The sequence below is a fragment of the Papaver somniferum genome, unplaced genomic scaffold (assembly GCF_003573695.1).
Source record: "Papaver somniferum cultivar HN1 unplaced genomic scaffold, ASM357369v1 unplaced-scaffold_137, whole genome shotgun sequence".
Lineage (NCBI taxonomy): Eukaryota > Viridiplantae > Streptophyta > Magnoliopsida > Ranunculales > Papaveraceae > Papaver > Papaver somniferum.
In genome coordinates this window covers 6,499,352-6,522,021 of record NW_020622934.1, presented here as the reverse complement: position 1 = coordinate 6,522,021, position 22,670 = coordinate 6,499,352, and the positions used below count along the sequence as shown (strand labels likewise).

Genomic DNA, 22,670 nt, shown 5'->3' with positions numbered 1-22,670 from the left:
ACTGTAGTTGAACCCCAATCAATCTCACACTGATCCAAGGTACAGTTGCGCTCCCTACGTCTCTAATCCCATCAAGATACTACACACTTGATTCCCTTAGCTGATCTCACCCACAACTAAGAGTTGCTACGACCAGAAGTCGAAGACTTTAAAAAAAAATATGTATCACACAGAAAAGTCTACAGGAATAGATAAATCTGTCTCCCACAGAAATACCTACGAGTTTTATTCCGTCTTTTGATAAATCAAGGTGAACAGGAACCAATTGATATACCAGACTTATATTCCCGAAGAACAACCTAGAAATATCAATCACCTCACAATAATCTTAATCGACTAGCGAAACAAGATATTGTGGAATCACAAACGATGAGATGAAGATGTTTGTGACTACTTTTCTACCTTGCCTATCGGAGAAATTAATCTCAATCCAATATTTACGATTGTACTCAAATACGATAGAAACAACAAGATCAGATCACGCAACTATATAGAAGATAGTTGGGCCTGGCTTCACAGTCCCAATGAAGTCTTTAAGTCGTTAACAACATGGTCTCGATGGAAACCTAAGGTTAAAGGAAAATTGACTCTAGATTACAACTAGTATCACACAGGAGGTGTGGGGATTAGGTTTCCAGTTGTTAGAGTTCTCCTTTATATAGTTTTCAAATCAGGGTTTGCAATCTAAGTTACCTTGGTAACAAAGCATTCAATATTCACCGTTAGACGAAAACCTGATTAGATTCAAGCTAATATCTTTCAACCGTTAGATCGAACTTATCTTGTTATACACACATGAAATGTAACTTCATTTAGGTTTGAGTAACCGTACCTAAACGTGTAAAAGTCATTGGTTCAACGGTAGTTAACCATAGGTTAGCCGTATGAGCACTTTCATATCAACCTTATTCTTCTTTACCACAACTAGTTCAAATGACTCAAATGAACTAGTTATAGAGTTGTTCAATTTCTTAGATCTCATATAAGTATACATGACACAATCAAAACAAAAACAATTTTGATTCACTCGAATTGATTCATGAACATTATAGCCACGGTTTGCAAAGATTGTATCCCTTAATATATAAATGTCTTAGTTCACGAATTAAACTGTTTTTAGAAAATAACCTACTTAAGTAAACATACTGGTACGTGGACATAAGTACCCGGATTAATTTTTTTTCAGTTCACAAACTCCAGCAGAAATTCACGGGATGTGAACTTCCTGCAATGCGCGTACTGGTACGCGGACTTTAGTTCCGGTTATCCTGAGCATCAAAGTACGCATACTTTGGTTCAAAGATATTGGACTTATACACATATGAGTTGTCTCACAATGTTTATATCTAACTATGGTTATGTATTTTAAACTCTCATTTAAATCATTGAAACATTCTTAGAGGACGTTATATAAATGTTGTTCACAAACTATTTTTCGTCAAAGCGATTTTCAAGTAATTGAAACTAATATGACTTTCGTCACTAGTAAAGATGAACTCGGCCAAAGCGAAATCTTAACAACACATATTTCGAGAAATTAATAAGCGAGATAAACTCAGCTCGAAATAGTACATGTGTATATTCATAGTCTATATAGAAATACGAATTTTGTCTCAAGATAGGAGATAAAGTAGACTTTTGAGAGATAAGTTCAAGTCTCCACATACCTTTTTGTCGATGAAGTTCCACCAGTTGCTTGAGTAGTTCTTCGTCTTTGCATGATGAAAACCGTGGAGTCTAGAGCTCAACTACACTTTTTATCCTAGTCCGAGACTGAGCTATTAGTAGACTAGAAATCAAGACTTATAGTTTATGCAACTAAACTTGACAAACAAGCTTGAGATAACAACGCTTGCAAGTTCGACCGAGTAGTGCTCTAACACATAGAATAACAGCTGGATCACTGTTATCCCCGAACTCCTTATATCACTGAATACGGAAGTTTTCGACTACCAGATTTTATTCAACCGAACCACCAAGTAGTAGATCACTCAAGGTGTAACCCAATTGAATGATTTAAGCTTGTGAATTTAGGTTGATCCCAGTAGTTAAACTCTTAGATCAAGGTCCACTTTTTGATATTATCTTCATTCGCAATTGCTCCACAAAATCTCTCTGCAAGGTATTGCGGTTTCTACTTGTGTAAAGAGTTATTTTACTATTACTTATCTTATAACTTCTGCCAGCAATGGAATAATCAGTTAATAAATCTAGTATGCATCCCAAATCAATCTAATAATCACTCATAAAGATTAGATATTGTAAAGACAAACGATGATGATAAAAACTCCGAACAAACTTGTATAACTAATAAAGCTTCACGCTTGAACATTGAATTCATCCTTAATCAATAAGACGTTTAGATATTTATATTACAAAGAAGAAGAATATGGAAAAGTGGACGGTTTCCCCTAAAGGGGGTAAACCATAGGTTTAGATGTAGAAGTTGTGATATGAGAGTTAGAGATCATTCTTGGGAGACCCTTAGATGTCTTCTTTTATAGCTTTCACTTCTTGGCCCTCAAGTCTCCTTTCCTCCAACAAACTTATTTACTTGTTTTAGAAGTCAAACTACGTCCCTTGGGTTAGCCACATTCGGCATAGGTGTCCAATAAGCCTTGCGAATTGTTTGGGTCGAAATAACTCATAATCTCTGTCCCTAAACTTACTCCATTCGGCATTGTCGATTTCCTATGAGCAATACTGATTCTTGGGGTCGAAACTACACTTTATTTGCCTAAAATAGTGTTACGATTGGTATAGCTTATAGCAATGCCAATTGTGGTGTTGTAGAGCACCGTTTCTCCGTCTCAACTATTTTGCTCGTAACTTCTTCGTCCGAACTCGGAATGACCTCAGCTCATTCGTTTAGCATCCGCTTCGTATTCTCATTCTCTTCAAGATGTTATTAAGAACTCTTTCATTTGAATGAGTTGAATTTGGTCCTTGGTCCTCCTAGACTCCACTTCCTTGATCATTTAAGCACTTTGTAGATCTATTTTGGATGATTCACTTAATATGACATATAAAGTAGAAAGTAGGGATATCAATGGGTACTCATTACCTGGAACCGGAACCGACCCGCTAGATTAGGGTTTGGTTTTGGGTCCTAAAGTTGGATCTATTAGCAACTTAGGACCCGACGAGTAATTAACCGATTGGACCCGAATGTTAACGGGTCCAAATGGGTAATACCCATCGGGTACCCGGTTATTTATCCTTTTGTTCATCTTTTTAGCAAAATTATAGGTATTTTCCTAGTTTCGTCTTTGATTTTTTTTCCATTTTTCATTTTTTTTCTTACATTTAATCTTTATTTAGTACATTAATAAAGAAATAATAATAATTTTTTATAAAAATAGTTTAGATTCAAGTTAAAAAGAGAAAGAAATTAAGTTTTTAAGATTTTCTTTATAGTTTTTTAATACCCAACGGGTACCCTGGACTTTAAACGGGTCCGGTTCTGGGTCCACAAATTTTGGTACCGCACCCGACCTTTATAAATAGGGTCCGGGTCAGGATCTAGTGATACCCGGGAGGACCTGGACCCATTGATAGCCCTAGTAGAAAGTAATCATAATGACAAGTAATATGGAAGAATTATATATAAAAAAATATGAATTTGACACTCTAAACATGTAAATTAAGCACTTATCACTCATTTACACAACATTGATGTACTTTTTTTTATAACAAAAATAGGAATTGCATAATCTTTACTCCGCACTTCATTGTTTGATTTCATTGCAGGGTAAAAATTCAATAACTTCAAAACTAGACTTATAGAAAATGAAAATATACCTAACTTGTCTAGATGAGTTTGGTTGTGCAGTTGATATATAGTTTTCCTTTCAAGTATTAAGGGATGCCACTTGGTGCCAAGCCAAATACAAAGAACATCTATCCTATCTATTTGGAGAAAATTTTCACTTTTAAAAGGAGGTAAACTTGCCCTTTTGGAATTGTATTCTCACTTCCTTTCCTATGTGTTACTTCTCTATGTTTAAAACTCTTATTTCAATCATTAAAATTCTCAAATAGAAGATGAGAAATTTCTTATGGGAGTTTAAGCAGGGGTCAAAATTTTCTCACCCTATCAACTACAATATGGCTTACTCTACTAAGGAAAAAGGTGGATTAGGTATCTGCAATCTTAAGTTGATGAATCAGACAATGTTGTCTTAATGGTGAATGGGGTTAGGAGTTGAATAGAACAAATTATAGTATCAAATTATTATTGATAAGTATATAAGTGAATTCTCATGATGGATTCCCTTAAGCTCAAAACAAACACACGGTGTTTCTTGGTGGTGGGCCATAACCGTATTGCACATCTGGTAAGTGAAAAATATAGTTTCATATTGCATTCTAGCAAACATAGAGATGGTCACTGAAATGACGAGGGTACCAAGTATTTCCTCAATGCTTCACAAACTGTCCAGAGAGAAAAATATTACATCCGTAGAGATGGTCACTGAAATGATGAGGGTACGAAGTACACCACAATATTTTCATATTAAGCTACTAAAAACATAGCTTGTGCAATCTTACAGAAACACTAAATGCTAAAAGATTACTTCAACGAGATGTTAGCTTGGTATATAGTTATATGTTCGGAACCGAAATAACTATGAGACCGTATACCAAGTAGATTAACATGCGAGTGTATGTACTTAATTATAACTATAAAAATTAGAATACAGAAGCAAAGTAAACACGACAAACATGATTTTGTTAGCGAGGAAAATTGCAGAGGAGCCTAGTCCAGTTCTGAATACTCTCCGACTATACATATTGACTACCGCAACTTCGTATAGTTGATGTGACAACCCGGATTTTCGGACTTCCAACGGATTCGCCCTTATGGGTCGGGTCCAATCCAGCTAGCAAGTCCAAATTTCCGGACCGCCACTCGTGTAGGACCAAATTTTTCGTTGTAAAACATTTCAATATATAAAATCAATAATTCAAGCTCAATTAATTTTACTAAAAGAAATCTAATCTTATTTTTAAAATTACAAAACTTTCAAATAATAATTACAAAATCAAACGTATCAAATTAAAACAAAACAACACTTCGATTAAATTCAAAATGTGATACCCAAATCCCCGTGATACATAAAAATTTCTTTTACGGCTAGTGTTTCTCCATTCTCTGTGGAAAAGGGAGAAAGAGGAGTGAGCAAACCACAACCCAGTAGGAAGTTTCCAAAAATAATAAAGTGCATCGAAAATCAAACACATGCAACCGATATTATAATTAAAACCATGCATAAAAGTTCACAATAATACTTACGCCACTTTAACCATAAATATTAAACATCTTCTTACTCAAATCTTCAGCATTAAAATCTAGATCATTAATCTAGTTGCCATCGTTATTCCGGTAAACAAACCATTACTATTCCCTGAACAGTCTTCTTTTTCTTTCTTCAAATGATTCTTAATCTAATTGTCAGAGTTATTCCGGTAAACAAACCATTATTGTTCCCTGAACAGTCTTCCCAGGATAGCCACCAGTCGTGGGATGCCATAAAGGCCTGACATTTCAGCAGCAGACAGATACATATTTTTTTTTTGTATAACTCATTTCAAATCAATGCATTTAATCCTACGCACCAAACCGAATCCAAAGAGCTAATCGAAGTAAACCCCATTCACTAATGCATTAAACTCACTGTCGCAAATCCAAATTCAATTCCATTCACTAATGTAATGCATCAATGTAACTTTCACAAACCAAAACTCAATTTCATTCACTAGTAGTATAATGCATCAAACCAATTTTCACAACCCCAAACCTCAATAAATGTGCATTAATATAATTCTTATTCTGAGAAAAACATTACTACCTAGATTAAATGTTAAAATAAAAATCTAAAATAATTTAACAATAGTGGTTAATAATCAATATATAGAACTCACAAATAAATCAATTTATACAAAGAAAACAACATAAAAAATTTAAAACAAACATCATGATTATTAGCTTAAAAATAAAAAAGAAACCAATATAATTTTAATGCTAAAATAATTTTTGATTTCGATATTAGGCAGAAACCCCGTACCTCAATAAAAAATCAAAAAGAAACCAAAAACCTTGATTCAAAAGCAACACCTTTTTCCAAGAATAACAAATCATGTGCTTCTATGGATTGTTATTAATAATGTATGCCTTGGGCGCATATAGCTCAGTAATAGGGTGCATTTATCTAAGTAACTTATTCCTTATCAAAACTTGAGTGGTGATTATAAGTTAGCTGGGGTTTTTGTAACAAAATACGTGTATAGTAAAAAGAAAAGAAAATCAAAAAGTAGACGTCACTTTCATCTTCTCAAATTCTTCACTTATGTCTCCTAACACATAAACCCAAAACACTTTTATCAATCACTTTCATCTCTTTCCTTCTCTTTTTGTTTTCTCCCACTTCCATAAAACAATAAAAGAGAAAACAAAACAAAAGATAAACATCACTTTCACCTTTTCTCTTTCACTTTCACTTTCACTTTCTCTTTCTCTATGATTTTTATTTTCAAAACAACAAAAGAAAATCAAATCTCGTTAACCTATCACTTTTACTACATTCTTCTCATGGTTATTTATATATACAAGAAGATAAAAATAAAGAGGACGGATCGGCTCACATGTTTGATATGACGCTATCTCACATGATGTTTTCCACCGTCAGATTTTAAAACGTAAATGGTCCTGTTTTTTTTGGATTTTCACATTTTTGTTCTGGGTTTGATGGGTCACCCCGTGACTTTCTCTATACATTTTTTTTCTCCTTCCGAATTATCCTCTCCCACCCACCTTCTCTTTCACAGACATAAAAACTGATCGACTGTAATTAGCATCCTAGAATCACTTCCTTAAAACGAGATACAGATTATCTCATGGGATTAAAGATATCTGGATTTATATCTATAAACACTAATTTTGGTCCAATACAACATTGATTAACGAGATTTCTGAATCTTTACAGATAGAATCTATGCGCAATTAAATCAATCATGATCTTCAAACCAATCATAATATCTAAACCAGAAAATCAAACTATGATACAATCAAACCTAATATTGCACATATTAGATAGACAAAATGATCAGATAGAGCTGATACATAGATTTTCCATCATATCAACAATCAATCCAATAAGGAAAATAATCTAATCATCGTGTCATTCTCTCTTCTACATCAAGTGATAAGAAATATATTGGGAATCTAATCAGAATTTAAAAAAAAAAAAATATTAGGCATCAGATCTCCAAGGTGTTAACATCACTGAACAATCAGATGCAAATTACCCATTTGATATATTGTTCCTCATTTGCCAGAGTCAATCAATATTCAAGAATCGCAATTCAAAAATTAAAACTTGGTTTGAAGAAAAAATACAAAACGAGAAATATAAATAAAAAACTTCTGAATTTGCTTGAAGTGTAGATGACGGAAAGAAAGAGTTGGTTAAAAAAAAGCTACTTTTTTTCTGAGATCAGATAAAAAGAGTTGGTTGTTTACATATCATTAGTGCTAAGGATTATTCGCTAGTACACAAACAACATTAATCTAATCATTGATTAATCTAAACAGGCAATGAATCTAAACAACATTAGGCGATGAAAATAGTGTGTAACAGTGAATTTTTCCAAACAACCAAACATTAATCTGAATTTTTCCAAAGCTACTATCACTAATTAAAAGTCTTAGCTTTAAAATGAATGTGTATGTCTGCAAAAGAGAAGATGGGTAGGAGAGGATAAGTCGGATGTGGGAGAAAATATATAGAGAAAGTCACGGGGCGGCCCATCAAACACGGAACCAAAATGTGAAAATCTAAAAAAAACAGGATTACTTTTTAAAATCAGACGGTGGAAAACATCATGTGAGATAGCGTCATATCAAACATGTGAGCGGATCTGTCCTCTTTATTTTTATCTTCTGCTATATATAAATAACCATGGGAAGAATGTAGTAAAAGTGATAGGTTAAAGAGATTTGATTTTCTTTTGTTGTTTTGAAAATAAAAATAAGAGAGAAAGAGAAAGTGAAAGAGAAAAGGTGAAAGTGATGTTTATCTTTTATTTTGTTTTCTCTTTTATTGTTTTGTGGAAGTAGGAGAAAAAAAAAAGAGATGAAAATAATTGATAAAAGTGTTTTGAATTTATGTGTTAGGAGACAAAAGTGAAGAATTTGAGAAGATGAAAGTGACGGCTACTTTTGATTTTCTTTTCCTTTTCCTATACACGTATTTTATTATAAAAACCCTAGCTAACTTATTATCACCACTCAAGTTTTGATAAGGAATAAATTATTTAGATAAATACACCCTATTATTTAGCTATATGCACCCAAGACATACATTATTAATAACAATCCATAGAAGCACCAATTCTAGCAAAAAAAAAAAACAAATCACACTACATAATCTCTACGTAATCAAAATTTATAATTATTATTTTATTTTTGGAAATCATTAATATAATCAAATTAATTTTTTTTTACAAATTAAGTATCGGAAATTCTATTCAGTGCTCTAATCACAGCACTACTTACAGCTCAAATCCATGTGTCCCAGTATTATTGGTCAAGATTGTTAATCTGTGACCCACCTTTTTACCAAAATCCCCAAATCTAGGGTCGGGATGTGGTTGAGTGCTAAGTAGTGCTGCAATAAGTGTGTGGAATAGAAGCTCCGATTAAGTATTAGTTAAAATCTAAATAAAATAATATGAATGAGTTTAAGCCGCGAAATTCGTATTAAGAAAATTACAGGGTTTTACAGTTGAGACCAAGTAAACTACTCATAATTACTCAATTTCTTCAGTATACCTGCGACTATAACCAACCTGGTCTATGCACATGAATCCCAAGATAGGGTCCACTATCTCAAGTCGCTTCACCCGGTGTGAAGAATTTTGTTGTCTCACCTCCTTTGGATCGTAACCCGAAATAACAAAGGACTAACATGTTCCAGTAACCACCTCATTGTGTATAAAATCCTTTGATCAAGGATCAATACCAAGATAAAGATTATAGAAATAATCTATCTCAATATGCAACCTCAAGTCAATCAATTCTAAGAGGAAAAGAAATTAACCGGTTTGCATGATATTTCCACTAATACGATATTTGTCGAAAGTCTTCTAGTCTTCAATCTATAAAATATCACTTGTACAAACAACTTGATTCCTACTAATGATTGATCATACATAGAACGGATTTTGTTAATTTTGGATGATCATTATTTCTATCTTCAAGTCTCGAATCATAATAAATCCGAAATAGTCAATCCTCAAACAAACTTGAATGACCTTATATCATAAGAAAAGGACCGTGGAATAAACAAGTTTGATTTATCAAGGATAACTATACAGTTAGTCAATCAAACCAATAAATAAAAAATAAAATAACAATATGATTTAGTTTCCCACTAACGAAACTACTAAAAGCTTCTTGGTCACAGTGAATACTTTAAATGAAGAAAACACAAGAGATTTCACCTAGTTAGATTACTCTCCTTTATCAACGAGTTGGCTTTCTATACAAACGGTTAGGCAGTGTGTCAAGGGATGAGTTTGTAAGATTACAAGCTACACTATTTGTAGGTTATGATCACAGATAGTTTGAACAACAAGGAATTACCAAATCCAAAAATCCTTAAGATATGTAATAAAATGAAAATTTTCGAAATTCCAACTGCAATCCAACCAATATATGAAATCACTCTTAGTTGGAAACTAATATTAGCTAGTACACATACATAAACCTTACTAATATAGCACCAAGAGATATGCAAACCTTTGGGGATAGGAAAAGCATATAAATCTGAATATGTTAAAGATATCAGAATATTAAGGTTTCGGGATCTCACCTTGTGAATCAAGGAAAATACTTGAACATTAAGTAACACGAGTTTAGCACATGTTCAAATCACCATGTCGACATTATGTGAACATTTCAAGTTCAATTCGTATACATCTTGATGTTTGTACAAACCCTAACATCACCAAACAAATTGAAAAAGAAAATACATATTAAACTCCAAACAATATCAATCAAGGATCGGTCCTTGCCAAAAAGGATCGGTTCTTACCAGGGATCGGTCCTATAAAAGGATTGGTCCAGAACTCTCTTTCGAGTATGAAATATTATTTCGCAAGTCCACTTCCTTAGATTATGTATATGAAATTCCTCCATGTATAATTCCAAGGGTTGAATTTATTTCGCAAGTTCAAACACACTATATAATAATAAGTTACCAACTAGTGCAACGTCAATTCACGCTTATAGATAAACTATACTTCGTTACTTTATATACTAAAGTTGTATAAAACAACTAGTACATCTTTCCTTGATCATAAGATAATGACAAGTCACTAGAGACAAGTAAACAAACTATACTCTGTATGTTATGTTTTCAATAAATAACGACTTGGAAGAGCTATAATAGAAATGAAACAAGCCAAGCATGTTGTTACTAACCTCAAAATAAAGGATAGTGTGTTCATTGATGCTGATACGTCTTCAGTTTCCTCATGAGTAGAAAGAGCAAGTTTAAACATTTCTATATTTATACTCTAACCTAACAGATTGCACCATATCAAAAAATTAATTTATCTGTTCCTTTCTATAACACACGTTCATACTATGAAGCTGAAGCTAACTGTAAAAGGATTGCCAAATCATATATGTCCAATTGGCCACAATAAAAAACTGCAAACAACCTCTTCCGACTTGTTGAATATTTGTTCCATTGTTCGACTGATATATCTTGATAAAATTAATTTTGGAACACCATTAGTTCTTCATAACACAAAGGACTCTCCAGATATAACAAAACATTTTGGTACATTGATTAGAATGTCTTTACCTCATTCACCATTTCTGTATTCATATTCAAACACGAACCCATAATTGTCAATTGTATTTTTCGCATGTGAACATATTGTAGCTCTTCTATAAAATTTATGCAAATCTCTCTAGTTGTATATTGCCTCGAATTATTTGTTCTGTACAGGAAATTGTTTTTTGAAAAGAACAAAATCAGGATTCTTTTTTTCAGCCCAAAAACTGAAACAACTATTAGACTTAGAGTGAAGCAAATCCTAGGAGTCACCGTTATCCCTCTAAACGATAAATACCTAGGTTCTATGTTGTTCACTAGTAGATCAAATATAGCATGTTGTGAGCCTTTACTGGAAAAAATGGCAAATAAAATGCTTACATGGAAAGGATCCCAACATAATACAGCGGGGAAAACTGTAACAATAAAAAATGTAAAAACTTCCATATATGTGTACCAAATGAATTGTTTCAAGATACTTGTAAAAATTAGCGATAAAATAACAAAAATCCAAAGAGATTATTGACGAGGGAAATAATGAAAAAAGCTTAAATAAGAAAGGAAAAAAAGGGTTTGTCTTAAGAACTGGAAATCGATTTGTAAAGATCTAAAAGAAGGAGGCTTGGGAATAAAAGATATGGAAAATTTTAACTTAGCAATGATGGCTAATAAGGGGTGGAGGCTAAAAGAGCGACCCGATACTCTCGTTGTGCTTCCATTTTGAAGGAAAAATATTACCCTGATTGTGATATCTTACACATCGACAGTGAACCGAAGAGGAAAGATAGCTGGATTTGGGAAGGTCGTTGTCTGGGATAAACCAAATAAATAAATATTGTTTTGGGGAGATAGGAAATGGTAAAAATGTGGATATTTGGGATGACTCTTGGATCCCAGATACAACATACCCTATGAATAAACCACATAATCAAACCGGGGAATTAAAAAGTTTGCGATTTGATCACTCCACAAAATTCCCGGGATTTGGATAAACTTAAATCTTGCTTTGATAATCAGACCATAGAAAAAATCAAGAAGATAAACATTTAGGGAACTGATGAAGACGACACACCTCACTAGTCACTAAATGACAAAGATATTTTCACTGTAAAGTCTCTGTATAAACAAAACAACTCTAGTGGTAATACCAGCCAAAACTGGAGTAAGATTTGGGGCATGGACATCACTCCATCTGTCAAAAATTTCATACGGAAAGTTGTGCATGCTATACTTCCCACTAGTATGAGGATGGCAACTATCCTACCACACATAAATACCACTTGCAAATGTTGTAATGAGGGACAGGTTACGGTAACCTATAATTTCCTTGACAACAACTTTGCAAGTCAGGTGTGGATGCACTTTAATTTAGATAAGCAGTTTGTTACTAATGGTGCTATAACTTTCCATGAATGACTTAATGATTGTTGTAAACATCATGAGAGAGATGGATACGGAGTAAAATGAAAAGTTCTGTGCAGCGTAATTATCTGGTATATATGTAAAGCAAGGTGCGATATTACCTTTAGGAAGGAAAGTCAAAACAGTGTAATTACAGAAGACAACATAGCAAAGTATATCAATAATTATATGATTGTAAAAAAACAGGTTTACAACATAATGCATTCCCTCTATTATAATCGTATGAATGTTTAATATCTGAAAGTAACTACTCAACAAACATGGGAACAACCAGCGACTATGACTCTGAAAATGAACATAGTGTTATCAATGAGGGACTCATCAACAAAGGCAGGAATATGGCTAAATTTATGTGATTACACATGCACGGTCAGAGAAGCCAGAGGACTCACTGCAAATTGTACAACATGGGAACAATCAGAGATGAAGGGGGCTGAAGCGGCATTCCGATGGGCCAAAGAATAGAGTGGACATACTATCTGGTTTAGAAACAACTCTGAACCTGTTCTACTGCTGCTGATCGGGAAGTGTGCAACAACGAGCGAACAAAGATACCATATAAGTGCAAATTTTAGAACTAAGACCAAGTTTTCGATGAACTATATAGCCTAACATTTCATTTTAGCTATGCGTATTGATGTAATATATGGACAGCAAAACTCTCAGTTTTTTATATAAGTATACAATATAATATACTTGGAAAAACTTTAGACTAGGTGTTTTATTAATCTATGTAAACATTCAAACTTTGAATGAAGCAGTAACTGTTTTCCGAGACTTTCGGATATATGATATGAGGGAAACCTCTTTTTCTAAAAATAAAAATAAAACAATAATGGTGGCTTTGTTTGTAGAATTCACAATTTCCAGGAATTTATAATCTTATGAGATTACAAATTATGGGATTCATGTAAATCCCTCGTATGTTTCGTAACTCAGTTGAGATTCCTAGGATTCATAAAATTTTCTTGTGTTAAAGTCCATGTGATGTTTGGCATCGTCCTAAGAATCTTAAAATTGTATATGAGATTTGGGGTAAAAAAAAGTGCGTCCATAATAAATCCCTTGATAAATTTCCCGGCAAATCTTAGGGAAAGGGATCGGACTTCATATGGAAAATTTGCTGGAAAAAATGAATCACATCGACAACGTAATTCCAGGAATTTGGACAATCAATCATACCGAGCTAAACGTAATTCCCCTATAAATTCTGCGTCCAAACCCACTATAAATTTTCCACTGACCTTGCTCCTTAGCCTCGTAGGTCATTTCAATCTACACGCCATGTCGTCTAAGGCTCCTAGCCTTAATATCACGTGGCAGAGCACTTTACTAACTTTGTTCTGTCAAGTGTTGGCATGGTTTACGAAGAGTATGAACTCTTCTGGTTTGTTTCTACGAAAAAAAATAAAACAAATACATTCTGTTTCTTTTTTACAACAAATGCCACTCGTCATTTCTCTTTCTCTGTCTCCGGTTTAATTCTCCTTCCCAAAACGGGACAAAATTGAATAATCATCCGCTTCTCATCAGTCTTCCTCCGTGTTCCAAAGTGCTTAATGAATTAGGGTTTTAGTTTTGAGCTGTGATCATCCTATTTAAGGTTTTCGAAACCAATCTCGTACTTATTGGTATTCTCTTTGCCTTGATCTGTTACCGTAGGCATTTTATTTTATTTTTCTTCTCTTTTATTATTATTCCTGATTTAGGGTTTTCAAAGAGATTTCTTATTTTGAATCACAGCATACTTACCGATCACAGAAGAAGAACTTCAAAATCTCTTGTTTTTTGATTTCGTAAACATGCAAGTGTTTTATGAATGCAGGTGTTTTATGCGTAACAAAGGCTCTAATTCAGGATCTGGTTTGAAAGAATGGTAAGACTCATAAGAATCTCATTATCAGTCTATTTTTCATGGTTTAATATGGATAAGCTGAATCAGAAGCATTTACTAATATATAAAGCTCTTTATTCCAACCAGAATTACCTTATTGGAGCTTTCAAGTCACCTTGTCACATCTCTATAAACTTTGTTGATGGAAGAACTCGCAAGCAGGTATCTACTTAAGCAACATTGTTAATTTTCATTTTCTTACCTCTTTAGGTGCATCATTCTCTCTCCAATCTGCATTTGTTAAATTTGTTGAGCAAGTAGGTGGAAACCTCAAAAAACAGCAAACACATAACAGTCCGTTAGAATTACTACAAAACAACGGCGCCATTGGAATTGGAGAGAATCAAATTCATCCCCTAGAAAATCAACTATTTCTTTCTTTCTCAGGTGCATCATTGTCTCTCCGATCCAGCTAAATCTTCTATTGTTTTCTAATTATTCGATATAGGTACAATTAAAGAAGGAAAATGGTCAAACAGCAATGGTTCCTCTATTCCGAAGTCAAGAAAGCATTGTTGGAGAGGTATCATTTGTAGTTGTTTTTTTGTGTGCATATTTCTTAGTTTATGTGTTGTTTTATAGATAATATGGACTGATAACTGTGAAACTAAGAGAGTATGCCAAATAATATCACATTTTTACAGGTTGTTTTGGAACCAATCCAAGGGAAGAAAGTCGAACATACTGGTGTTAAAATTGAGCTCCTTGGACAAATAGGTTGGTGTACTTGATTCAAGTTCTCATAGTGTTTAGGTTTCCTTCACAAGACATATCTTCTGAAGCTACATCACCTCATTAAACGCATGTAGTGAGCTGTATGGTTTAACTTGTTTTTACTGAACAGTCACTAAGTGCAGATTATGTGAATGATGTAATTCATGTTTTTTCCTTCCTCTAGCAGGCTATTCTGATGTTTTGGGTTGTTGTTCATGAGTTTGTAGTGTTTTCATATTCCTTATATCAATATAACACTTTTCTGATTCTAAGTGTAATTTTCTTCGCAGAGCTGTACTTAGATAGAGGAAACTTCTACGATTTTACTTCCTTAGGTGAGTGTGCTTTTCACATACGATTTTTTAACTTAATGTAATGAATAAATTTCCTTACATTTATTTTAGAAAAGGTTGGGCCTGGTAAGATTATTAACATAAAAAAGATAAAACAAGTAAGAGGACTTTAAGGTCATGGTTCTTGTTGGCCACTACAAGGGAGTTTCTCCCATGTCCTCGTAGGGGATGCACCTGTAGTCTTGTTAGCCATCATTTTCAATGCACTGGTAGCAGCTGTTTACTCAATTTTCAGTTAATCTAAGTAGATGACTGGATTGTATTGAACGGCCCCTAACTTTTATCATACTCATTGCAGTCCGTGAACTGGATGTTCCTGGTGACATATATGAAAAAAAAACTTACCCCTTCGAGTTTTCAACTGTTGAAATGCCATATGAGACATACAATGGGGTTAATGTAAGGCTTAGGTGAGTTCTGCTCTACTTATCAAATCTTTTGAATGCTCTTGTGTTGGTTAGTGAACTTTACATTGTGAATACACAACTAACCTCTTCTGGCTGTCAGCCATTCTGAAAAATTAGTTCACATTCACGTTCTGAGTATCTACGTTGACCACATAAATTCTGAAGCTTCCAACTAATGTCAATATTGTGTTTCTTCTTTACTTAGGAATCAGGATGCAAATTTCTGTGTGATATATTCAACCGTGACTTGAATTGCGGTTCAATTTTGCAGGTATATTCTGAAAGTGACAATCAGTCGTAGCTATGTGAGCAACATTGTCGAATGTCAAGACTTTGTGGTAATCCGTTTTTTCTTTACAATATTTTACACCTTGCGGATTTACTTAAATTCTGTACTGAGGCACTGAATGCGCCATTTTTGCAATCAATGTGTCCCAAGTTACTTTTTTTTTGGTCAGAGAAGGCATTTATGTAGCATTTCCCTTCTGATCTTGAACCACAAATAACATTATTTGCAAAGTCTGGATATCCTCGTTTAGTGAGAGAGCTTGCTATGTAAATAAATTTGTCATGCCATCTGCTTCAATTAGATTGTTCCATGATAAAGATAGAACATATGAGTCAGTAAACTCCCTAAGAAAGACGACACAGCTCCCCCAGTCTGTTCCTTATCAACAAAGATACAGAAACTGATGATCAGAAGGTCTTAGTATCTGGACTTATCAAAAAAAATGTGATAAATACTGGAAGCCTTGACATTGTTTATTTCGCTAACTTGCATTTGGTTCTTGGGTGGCTTGGTCTTATGTTTATTATAAGAATGGTATTTCAATGCAACTTAATAATATTATAAAGTAATTCTTTTTGTTCTTTCCTTTCATGTCTATTGTGATTCTTTCCTCAGGTACGCAACTTCACGCCACCCCCATCAATCAACAACAGCATCAAGGTGAGTAAAAAAATTCGTTAGCTTGTGAAAAGATTGTTGTTGTTCTTTCACAAAACGTTATTGCTATTCTTTCACAAAAAGTTATTGCTCGACTTTGCCCGTCGGTTTTTGTTATGATCTTTCTTGTTAAGTGTTGCTTCACTAAACTAAATGAAACACCGAGGTTGCACCAGTCTGTACAAAATGTTGCATGTTGAGATATTTAATATATGTTATAGCATTATGCTGATGTGTTGCACAGATGGAAGTTGGAATCGAAGATTGCCTACACATCGAGTTTGAGTACAATAAAAGCAAGTAAGTCGTACATTCTCATGTTTGAGTTTTTATATATACCTCCTCACTGATATATTTCTAATGCAGTCGAATAGTATAAGGTAATAAAAAAAATTCTTTGCTAATTGTCTAGGTATCATTTAAAGGATGTTATCATTGGCAAAATATATTTTCTACTTGTGAGAATCAAGATAAAAAATATGGAGCTTGAGATCAGACGCCGAGAGTCAACAGGATCAGGAGCTAATACATATGTTGAGACAGAGACCCTTGCAAAATTTGAGTTGATGGATGGCGCTCCAGTCAGAGGTATTTTCTTTATCTGATTTGTTTTGGTTCTCTTAATCTCAATGTAGTGTTTGACGTTTTGATTGTTTTCTCCTGCCCCATATATGATGCGAGAGTAATCCCCTTGTCGATCAGATTGTATCTTGAAGAGATTGATCTCTTATCTTAGACCTGATTAATATTTTTTTGCCAGTTCTGGGTGTTAAAAATGTTAGAAAAAGGTCATGTAGGAAGTTTAAATAACCAGAGAGTGTTCAGTTAGTGGGCTCTTGCCCACCTATCTGCGCTGGTTACTTCCATTACTCAGTTGAATTTGACTTGCATTTCTTAAATCATGTACCTGTGACATGTCTAGAATTTCGAAAATGGCATCTGACTTCTCTGCTTATTCTACTTTTCAGGAGAATCGATTCCAGTTAGACTCTTTCTTAGTCCATATGAACTGACACCAACATATCGCAACACTAACAACAAATTCAGTGTCAAATACTATTTGAATCTTGTTCTTGTGGATGAAGAAGACCGGCGGTATTTCAAGCAGCAAGAAATCATTATATATCGCCCCGAGTCATCCTAAGTATTCCAGCCTGAAGTATCTTGCACCAGTCCATCCTAAAAACAGAAAACATACATGAGTGCCTTCTGGGACTTCAGGTTGTATTCTTTGAAAAGAAAAGGCTACACTCAAATACTCGGATGTCTTCCTTCCTATGTTTTTAGTTGTTTGCTACTCATAGTACAAGTTTAATAGCCCATAGCATTTTGTTTTATGGTATGGTATTCTTCAGTTCTAGGTGAAAATGGAGGACATTAGGGTGTGAGGTGGGATTGTACAGTTGATAGCCGGTTTGGCATCAGAAAACCTGAAATAAGGTTAAAATTTGGTCAACTTTCCTGAGTTAATTCAATAATTCTTCTAATTGGAATCCAAAACTAAAGCTGTCTTGTCAGAATATAGAGAATACACTAGCTTTTTTCCGAGTGAACACAGAGAGCCATGGGCAAGTTTTCTGGGAAGAAAACTTGGAATCCATTATTTGGCACAGATTTATGCTGGCGAGATACAGTAACACTTACATTAGAATCCATTATTTGCCACAATAAAAGAATCGAAAACAGCATCCAAACCCAACTAATACAGCTTGTATGAATACAACAGCATCATCAAGAAGTTGGAGAAAAGAATCAAAAACAAAGCAAATAGAAAAGATATATATTGGACTTGTTCACGGAAGAAAAAGCAACAAATCTCTCTGCCACTACACCAAATAAGATCCAGTTACTCAAAACTCAAGAAGCTGGAGAAAAGAATGCAGCAGGATGCCTGGTCACCGCAGCAAGGATATCAGTATAACCAATCACCCCAACCAAAGTCTCATCATGATCATCCTCACTATCAGCCTCCGTCACCCAGACATGTGCTGTCCTATGAGACAACATTTGAGCCATCACTGCAGCCAACGAGCTTGTGACCTTGCATGTCAATGGTGCACTCCGCCCTCTATACAACATCATGTTCCGCCCTCCAGCAGATGGACTCATTGGGTTGCTGCTAAAGAACCCAACACTCCTACTAGAGAATTTCTTCACCCTTGCTCCAGCAGCACCATCATTATTATTCAAACACATATCCGGAAAAGACTTTGGAGTCATATTGTCCTCAACTCCCATTACAAACTGGCCTGCCGACAAGTTGGCTAAGGCCCATGCAGCAGCTAAGTAATCACATTTCCATAAGTTGGAAGCTGAAATCTCACCTATGATCTTTTTTCGCCCATCTGTGGACTCTATAACAGCTATTGCTGTCGGATATTGGGGGACCTTACGGGTAGCTTCTAGTGCCGGCAATAGTGCCTCAATAAAGTGAAAATTAGAGTTCACAGCTCCGAGGGACGAGATAGAGGAGAGAGGAAGAGGAGCCAGAGCACCGAGGCAGCCAATAAGGAAGCGAATCACATCTTCTCTAGATAAGCAGCAGAACTTGGTCTCACGAAACGCAGGAGAAGATGTGGACGAGCGGTTGCTACTGCCTGTTAAGATATTGCTGCTTCCCATGGATGATGGATCCAGATTCTTTAGCCATTTACCATTGTAAATAATCGAGAAGCGCTTGCTCATACCACTCCATGCCACACTCTTAGGAACAAGGAGGCGCATAACTCCTTGCTTCATCATCTCCAATGCATCTATCAATCTTCACAAAGAGTTCAGTCACAGTAAAGAAGAATTAACAGAAGGCACCATAATCCAGAGTAACTCCAAAAATAAATTTAGACAGAAGGTAGAATCCTTTGTTGAGATTAGTATGTCAAATTCATCACTAATGTTGAGAAAATATATGACCTGAAGACTAGAAGTAAGTGTAAACTATAAAGCTCTACTGCCATCACTTTGAAACATTTTAATTGAAAAATAAAATGCTGAAGGCTATGACGATTCGGGGGAAAACAAAAAATATAAGGATGTGTCTAATTGGTGAAGTTTTCTGGGGAAGTTGTATTTTGTTTACTCATATTGTTAATTCACGTTACTGATAATATACACAAGTGATCAGATGCTACCTTTCTTTAGATTGCCTAGAAATATCAAATTGTTTTATAATATATTGGGAGTTCACAGGAACTATATTACATCAAGCATATATCATCTAGAATAAACTAAACACAACATATAGGACTTTGTATAATTCAAATATAATATAGTAATATACTGCCTCAATCAGCTCAAGTTTATTTTAAACAACATATCATAAATTTAAACATGCTTGGATTCTGTCAAAGATATAACAACTTTTAATATTAACCGCTACACTCAAACCTCAATAATGGAGACCAATAATGAGAGTTCTCCTGTAGAAGTGACGAGATATAGACCCACACCAGTACAAGACTCGAACACAACCGCAATCACAAGAAACAAGTAAAAATGGTAAAATCAAGTAAATATAGCACGTATAATATAATCTATATTTATCAGAATAATTTGAATATTCACATCAACTTCACACCAAAACAGTCGTTTGTTTGGACTACATGGCATCCAACCTAACTCTAAAACAAATCTATCTTTTTCTTAACAAATATAAAACCATAAAAACCACATCATTGATAGTTTCAAAGCCACTCAATATGTGCACAAGTATTCAATGAAGTTTGATGAGAAAAGTATAATTTTAAAGCCACAAAAGAGTAAGAACAATCAAATATCAAAATGATTGATAAAGGAGGAGAATCAGAGACAGTCGAAGTGTGTGAGTTTGAGATGATTGGAGAGTTAGACACGGATCTAGAACTACGCCATTGATAGCATTTATCTCAAGTACCAACTCCATAACCTTGAAATGTGTAAAAAAATGAACACCATCAAATCCAATCCACACATTAAACATCTAGAAAAACATGATAACTGAACCAAATTGATTCATAAATCTCAAATTCGACCAAATAAAATCTAAACTAGAGAAATGGATAAGCATGAAAACCTCACCAATTCACCTCTCAAGAAACCTCATATGAGGATCACAAAACTATAATAATAATAATGAAACAAAGAAGCAAGAGAAACCCATGAATCGGATCGAAACAAAAACATAGTTAGAAATTCAGTGGCGCTGCAAGTTTGCCCTAACTTAAGTATTTCCCATGTGATTGAGCCCTGTTAGTTAATCTAGTTTGATTTGGTGATATAGTAGCTTTGAGTGTCATGGAGTCCTAAGTTTTGATTATTCTCTTGTTTATTTATGTAAATAGAAAAATCAGGTCATAGAAAGATTCAAATGAATCTAAAAATAAAATTCTCACCTTGTACCGGGATCAACCTCCTTCAATAATGATTTATTAGGTATAATAAAATCAGAAACAGGAGTTCTCATAGCCTTGTCTTGATCTTTCAAACAATCTTCTCTAGCCAGAAACGCAACAATATCAAGAGAATTGATAATACCCACAAATCTTTGTTGTCTCATCTCGGAATTCTCAGCCATACCCACCATTTGCGTTCTCTTCTTCCAAACAGGTATCCCACCTTCAGTACACTTACTAATTGCTGCAATTGCTGATTCAACGCTTTCATTCTCTGTAAATTCAACCAATTCTGGTTTACCAACAGTCAGATCTCCCACCACGTGATACAAAAACACCGAAGCCATTAACAAAAATCAAGAAAAAAACAAATCAATTTTTTAATTAATTATTATAACAGAGAATGAAGAAATATGAGTAACAAGAGAAAACCACCGATGGGTTTAGGAGGATCAACAAAACCAGGTATGGGTTTGATCGCTGGATTTAGAGGACCATCAGTGGTTTTGGGAGATGAGCTGAGGAAACCCGCCATGGTGGTGATAAAAGTTCAGGGTAATGCCTCCTCCCATGAAAAAGGTATTTTTTGGGTGGAATTTTTCTGTTTCAATTTGCTAAAGATAGACAATACTGAAACGTGCGGGAAATTCGGATGATTTTATGGAGATTTTCTTCTACTTTTCTTTCTGCGATTAGGGGGTCTGAAAAGTATGGTTTTTGTTTTCAGATGATGAAATGGTGAGTGAATCCACTGAGTTAATAAGTTTTGTTCGGTGAATGACAAGAAGATAATAATAGCTGAAATTGTCCCTGCTAAAAATAAACTCATATTTTTGTCTCTTATGTCTATTATCAAAAAATAATTACCACCAGCGATTCACATGTTTCTCTAAATTATTTTCTGGGTTTTTGAGTTTACCCCTAAACGAATTAGTGATATAGTTTCCCCCCAAATTGTGAATTCTAGTGTAGTTTACCCCCTAAGAGCAACTGCAGTGGTGCGATCAAAACCAAAGATCAAAGATCAAAAAAAAAGACCAAATTTTGGGTTTAGTCCGTGTTGTGACGCAACGGTACATGATTAAAATTTCGTCAGGCGGACTTTTAAAGTCCGTCCCATTTTTTTTTCGTAAAATTTCATCAGGCGGACTTTAAAAGTCCGCCCCATTTTTGGTAACTTTCCTCATTCTTTTTCTTTTTTATTTAATTTGAATTTTCATCGGGCGTAATTTAAATCTCCGCCCGTTAACAAGCGTACATTAAATTTACGCCCAGCAACAAGCGTACTTTAAATTTACGCCCGACTATATTAGAATTTGGGATTTGGTCGCGACCATATTTGGTCTGGAATTTGATCTTTGGTTGGGATTTGATCTTTACTCCGTCCCACTGTGTTACGATCTCATCCCAAATTTTTGGTTATACTCGCCCACTGTAGATGCTCTAAAACCTAAACTTTGACAAATATATAACCTTTAACGGTGTGTGCGATCTACTCATGTGAATATTTAACTTTGAAGTGCCCATTTTATCCCAGTGACTCATGTTCTATCACTTAATTTTTTATGTTGCGTCCTCTGGACACCAATTCGAATCGTGTTTGGACTAACCATCACAAATCAATCAAACATACCGAAAACATCAAATAACATTACACTTTAAAAATGTTAAAGTGAACTTGGTAAGGTTTCATAGAATGGTATTGATTAGAATTTTTTCC

General features: G+C 34.5%; 2 protein-coding genes and 2 non-coding genes across 4 annotated transcripts; 1 reads left to right on the top strand and 3 right to left on the bottom strand.

Annotated features, from left to right (window-relative positions):
- Positions 1 to 7,100: 7,100 nt before the first annotated feature.
- LOC113335092 lies at positions 7,101 to 7,187 on the bottom strand. The gene has a single exon (XR_003353156.1). It is a non-coding gene; the product is annotated as a small nucleolar RNA Z102/R77 (small nucleolar RNA).
- A 65-nt stretch (positions 7,188 to 7,252) lies between these two features.
- Positions 7,253 to 7,340, bottom strand: LOC113335091. The gene has a single exon (XR_003353155.1). It is a non-coding gene; the product is annotated as a small nucleolar RNA Z101 (small nucleolar RNA).
- Positions 7,341 to 13,609: 6,269 nt separating this feature from the next.
- LOC113334891 (vacuolar protein sorting-associated protein 26B-like) lies at positions 13,610 to 18,052 on the top strand. The gene is made up of 12 exons (XM_026581111.1): positions 13,610 to 13,900; positions 14,095 to 14,145; positions 14,251 to 14,325; positions 14,612 to 14,686; positions 14,808 to 14,880; positions 15,168 to 15,212; positions 15,529 to 15,640; positions 15,909 to 15,975; positions 16,542 to 16,586; positions 16,828 to 16,883; positions 16,996 to 17,171; positions 17,552 to 18,052. The coding sequence occupies exons 2-12, from the start codon at positions 14,143 to 14,145 to the stop codon at positions 17,725 to 17,727; spliced, it is 903 nt and encodes a 300-aa protein (XP_026436896.1). The 5' UTR covers positions 13,610 to 13,900; positions 14,095 to 14,142; the 3' UTR covers positions 17,728 to 18,052.
- A 104-nt stretch (positions 18,053 to 18,156) lies between these two features.
- Positions 18,157 to 21,738, bottom strand: LOC113334890 (CBS domain-containing protein CBSX6-like). Its single transcript, XM_026581110.1, has 2 exons — positions 20,951 to 21,738; positions 18,157 to 19,344 (listed from the first exon to the last, which is right to left on the bottom strand). Exons 1-2 carry the CDS (start codon positions 21,295 to 21,297, stop codon positions 18,441 to 18,443), a joined length of 1,251 nt encoding a protein of 416 aa, XP_026436895.1. The 5' UTR covers positions 21,298 to 21,738; the 3' UTR covers positions 18,157 to 18,440.
- Between the last annotated feature and the right edge of the window lie 932 nt (positions 21,739 to 22,670).